This window comes from Olea europaea, chromosome 18 (genome assembly GCF_002742605.1).
Source record: "Olea europaea var. sylvestris chromosome 18, O_europaea_v1, whole genome shotgun sequence".
In the NCBI taxonomy this organism is placed as follows: domain Eukaryota; kingdom Viridiplantae; phylum Streptophyta; class Magnoliopsida; order Lamiales; family Oleaceae; genus Olea; species Olea europaea.
The window spans coordinates 25,565,115-25,569,958 of NC_036254.1; the positions used below are offsets into that span (position 1 = coordinate 25,565,115).

Below are 4,844 nucleotides of genomic sequence, written 5' to 3' on the forward strand. Positions count from 1 at the left end.
GCGGTCTTCCTGATTCGCTTGCTACTTGCAAAGAAGGCTAAGAACTTATTAGCCAAATCTAAGAATGAGGCTATGGAGTTGGGCTCCAATGTCGAGAACCAATCCCTAGCAGCATTAGTCAGTGTTTGTGGAAAGGCTTTGCACATAACCTGATCCGACGCAACTTGCAAGTTCATGACATCAGTGTATACATTGAGATGGTTGATGGGGTCGATCGTCCCATCATACTCTTTAATGCGAGGATATTTGAATCTGTCGGGCAAGGGATATGTCAATATCTTTGGCATGAATGGAGTGTTATGGGTGAAACCTATTGGCCCCCGAGCATTACGTTGCAGGCCAACTGTAATTCCTTCTTGAATGATCCGGGCAATTTCACTGGAATCCATGACGACCGATCTCGAGCCTGAGGCTATATTATGAATACCCGAGGTTCCTACTCCGCCATTTGCGGGGTTTGGTGGTCGTGCTCGAGCATCGGCCATAAAATCGCCATGTTCCGCCTGCGCTGACGACGGATGTGAATTTCTTTGACTTAACAGTTGCGTAAGCGTGGCCACCTGCTGACGGAGCTCTTCAAAGGCTTCGGTTGTAATGACTGCTGGCAAAGGTACGGGCACTCCCGAGGATTCTTCATGAGAAGCCGGTTGATCTTCGGCAGAATGAGGGATGGGAGCGGATGAGCTTGCGGGAGGAAGACCTGATCATGTGTTAACCATGGCTTTTGGTAGCGTTTCCCATAGACGGCGCCAATGATGCTACCAAAAATCGTATCTGTATATTTCTCGAGCTTGATGATTCTGATTGAGTACGATCGTAGTCTTCCGGTACCTGAAACAAAGGCAACGAGGTGTGTTCTCGTCGCCCCTCCGATGTTTAAGTCAGAAAGGAAATTATATGCGTGAGACTATAAACTGGAGAATAATGAAAAACGTACCTGAATGATGGTCCACAGTTCTATATTTATAGAGGAAGGTAGTGTACTCCTAGTAGGATTGTGTCAGTTGGATGTTTTTATCCAATGGAATCCCGTTTGTAAGGAATGTCTTACTCGTAATGGAATTGTCCAATAAGTGGTGTAAAGTTGATATAGAGTTCTTGGGTGTTTAGGTGTTCGTTTATTAGGCACGTAGGTCTAGAAAATCTATTAATGGAATATGTCCCGAGGACTTATTCTCGAGGACCATGGGGTGATGATAATAGTCGATGAGTTTTCCTCGAGGACCAAAATACCCGAGGACTAGAAAGATCCCGAGGACATATGGCAAAAAGGTGAGGGGAGCGCATATGGAGTCCTCGGGTATACCAATATTGGTATCATCAGTATGTAAATAAGTTTTTGGCGGGAATCGAATCATAGAATCCCTATGTTTTTTGTACTTTGAAGTGCATGAAATCTGAGTTTACAAGGAAAAATTCATCCATTTTGCGTGGTTGACTCCAAGATTACACAAACGCAAACAAATGTCTGTTTTAGGTTTTTTAATTTACGTGCAGCCACCTTACATTATTCTCAATAAATAACATCTTTCAAGTAAAATAAAAAATGAAAATATTCAATTAAAAAGAATCCCATATATTCACACCAAGAAGAAACAAAAACCAGAGACACTTTCGGCCTATTTATGGTGGCGGTGGGTGCGACCTTTTCTGGCCTCATTCACCGCCGGTTCATGCGAGTCACACACTTGGGTTTTGAATTTGCACCCGAACTTCCGTACGAGCGAGTTCCTCCAACCAACTGTCTCCACGTGTCCACCAGGTTCAATTTTCTCAATAGCTTTCCTCATGGTGGAGCACTCCCTCTCCAATTCGTGCACCCGCGCCCGCATGCTATCCATGTCGAGGCGCAGCACTTGATTCTCCCTCACGGCCGCCCTCCACGTGCTTCCCCCCTCTTGCGCGCGTGCCACCATAATCGCTTCCTTTTCCTCTCCTATTCCGTGGTCCGCCTCCGTTAGACCAGCGTCAGTCTCCAGCAAACCCCCGGTGATGGCTTGCCGAAGCTGAAGCTGCTCGAAAAACAGCACCTGAACCACCGTTCTAAGCGGAAGTCTCTCGTTTTGGGCAGCATGAGTACATGCCTCTAATGTTAGTTTCTGGCAATCCAAAACTGCGCAAATCTTTTCTCTATCTGCCTCTGGTATCCATGGATGTGCCTATGTAAATGCACAGAAAATTATTTACAGATTCAATATTCCTTTATCAACACAAAGCACGTATATCTCAATATAATGTTAATCGATCGATGAATTTACCTTGAGATAGACATCAACGGCGCGATAAAGGCCGTCATCGAAGAGTCTGGCATCGTCAGGCAAAGCAATGGCGAGATCGAAGAATTTTTCTTGCTTCAAATTAGCATCAGATGCGATTTCCGATAAATAACCGTCAATTAACTTTCCAACTAACAACAATGCTGTAGATCTTTCTTCGCCTTCAATTCTATTCATAGATCTGTTTTCTAATTCTTCAAGAAAATATCTCAATATTCTTTCCACACAATCAACATCGTATAATGTTTCATTCAAATATGAATAGCTCGGAATGAGCAGATCGTCTAAAGTCGCTTGCTCTAATTGATATCCAATTTTCTTCTCCAGTGATGCTCTACAAGCTTCCGATATATTCAATATATTCGCAGTTCTTAATAATCCGAATAAGAATCTCGTCGAATTTGAAGTTGAATTCGAGGTTTTTTCCACAGGGAGATTAGCAATTACGGTTTCCAAAAGATCTCTCTGGTCATTCTCTGAGGGTACATTAGAAGAAGACAACAGCTTCCTATTTGTACGCGAAATACCAGGAATGTACTTCTTGGCATAGTAAATCAAACAGCTCTCTATGATTTCCCGATTTAGATTTAGAGCTTTCATGGCGAAAATCAATCTTTTGAAGAACGGCAAACTCAGTTGTCCAAGCTCATTTAACCATGAATCCATTCCATTTCCTCCTCTCGTAGCATTAGCAGCTTTTCTCCTCTCACTCTCGACTCCACCCTCGTTGCTTCCAGCTCTGTCATTCACTGGCCATCCAAACAATGACAGATCTGAAGATGCAGCTTTGGAAACAATTGCATCAATACATCTCAGAACAATACCCAGATTTTCTGCCAAAGGCAGAAGCCCTTCACAGGAGGTTAAAGTTTTGATACAGTGTTTGATATTTTTAAGTACTGACTGACTAAGAAATCTCTCTGTCTTGGAAATGAGGTTCTCTTGAGAGTACTCTTCAGTCATTTCCAAGTATTCTCCGGCGCAGCGGAGGGCGGCCACATTGGAGGCAGAGACATCAATTTTTACACCGTAACAAAATTTCGCGGCGGTTTCGAAGGATTCAGAGCCGCCCGGAAAATCCGGGAGTATGATGAGAGACTCGTATTCTTCTTCTTCTTCTTGGATTTCTTCCTCAAAGTCATTTTCACTGCACCGGTTGGATTCAGAAGCGGTTTGGATTCTAGTGATTCTACTTGTTGTTGGGTTCTTCTCTTGTTCTGTTATCAGCTCGTGAAGTTTTCTACTTTTTGACATCAGAGGAAACTGAAAATTCACAGAACAATCAAAATAAAAACAGAATGATTTTACTAGCTAATTCATAGACTAATGATATCGAGGTGAAACCCCGAACGGACCTTGTGCAGGTGGAAAGTCATGTCATCTACTTCGATTTTAACATCACTTGGTAATCCTGTTGTGCAAAACCTTCAAATGAAAAAAAAAAAAGGGGTTAGCAGAAAACATTAACCAAATCTGTGTCTGGAAAAAATCCAAAGGGAAGTAGGATTTTCAGTCACCATGCTTGGCCTTTGGAACTGGATTTTTCGGAGGCCATTCTTTCCCCCCACTAGAAAACAACCCTTAGACGTGTTGGATTAAAACAGATCCTTGGAAAAGGGATTTGACTTAAGCACTAAAATCAGCTGCACTTTCTAAATTTGTCTTATGGAATGATTATCTTAGTAGAAAATCAAGCCAAGTTTAAAGGGGTTTTTTTGAAGGGAGTTGGTAGCACACATTGATTGAAAGAAGGTGAAAGTTAGAATGGACAAAATCACAACTGAGTATTTTTGCAGAAATCGAGAAAGGCAAGTGGGAGATGATGGGTAATGAAATTGGAATGATTTTTCTTCCCCTCTCTTTTTTTGAATCAGATCAGAATCTTCTTTCTCTCTTTTTGAAGGAATTGGGGAGAAGAAAAGGTCTGGTTTAAAAAAAGGAATTGTGACTTTAAAGATGAGGCACACATTGAGTTGTTGCTATCATAATTGTGATCATCATGATTTGTCTGCAAAACACCCAAAAAGATTCATTGTTTTTCTTTTTCTTTTTCTTTTTTTTTTTTTTTTGGCCCCAAATTAACTTTTTGTTATTTTAAGTTGCTACGATTGCATGGGGTCAACTCTTTGTTCATCAATCACAAATTATTTATCTGATTATTCTATGATTTCCCTCAATAATTCACTCGTAATATATGAAATGTTGTTTCATAATTTTTAAATAATTTTATATAACATGCTGATACTATAGTTTTAGATGGTCACACGTGTGCCATGGCCCAGTAAATGTGTGAATTATCTTAATTTCTTTTACAGATTTGAAATCCAATCGGAAATGCACCATCCTGCCATTGCTGATCACATATATACTCTCTCTGTAAATATTAATTTCAAAATTAATGAACCAAAAGGAGATGTATGTTTATACTATTAGGACCATGCTACACTACGTTTGGTAGTGCAACCTCTCTCACAATTCGAGGTGGGGTGGGTTTTTGGGGGGTATTTTTTTTAATCATAGGCCCGTCGAGATGAGAGAAAATGGGAGAGGAGCTGTTCTACCAGGCCT

General features: G+C 41.2%; 1 protein-coding gene across 1 annotated transcript; it reads right to left on the reverse strand.

The window, feature by feature from the left end:
• Positions 1–1,453: 1,453 nt before the first annotated feature.
• LOC111367940 (BTB/POZ domain-containing protein At5g66560-like) lies at positions 1,454–4,262 on the reverse strand. The gene is made up of 4 exons (XM_022989067.1): positions 3,794–4,262; positions 3,632–3,701; positions 2,259–3,539; positions 1,454–2,159 (listed from the first exon to the last, which is right to left on the reverse strand). Exons 1-4 carry the CDS (start codon positions 3,829–3,831, stop codon positions 1,620–1,622), a joined length of 1,929 nt encoding a protein of 642 aa, XP_022844835.1. The 5' UTR covers positions 3,832–4,262; the 3' UTR covers positions 1,454–1,619.
• Positions 4,263–4,844: the final 582 nt, after the last annotated feature.

Coding starts and splice junctions, on each gene's coding strand:
- LOC111367940 (XM_022989067.1), bottom strand. CDS start 3,831: ATGGCCTCCGAAAAATCCAGTTCCAAAGGCCAAGCATG. Junction 3,540..3,631: donor TGACTTTCCACCTGCACAAG/GTCCGTTCGGGG, acceptor GTGAATTTTCAG/TTTCCTCTGATGTCAAAAAG. Junction 2,160..2,258: donor CCGTTGATGTCTATCTCAAG/GTAAATTCATCG, acceptor GCATTTACATAG/GCACATCCATGGATACCAGA.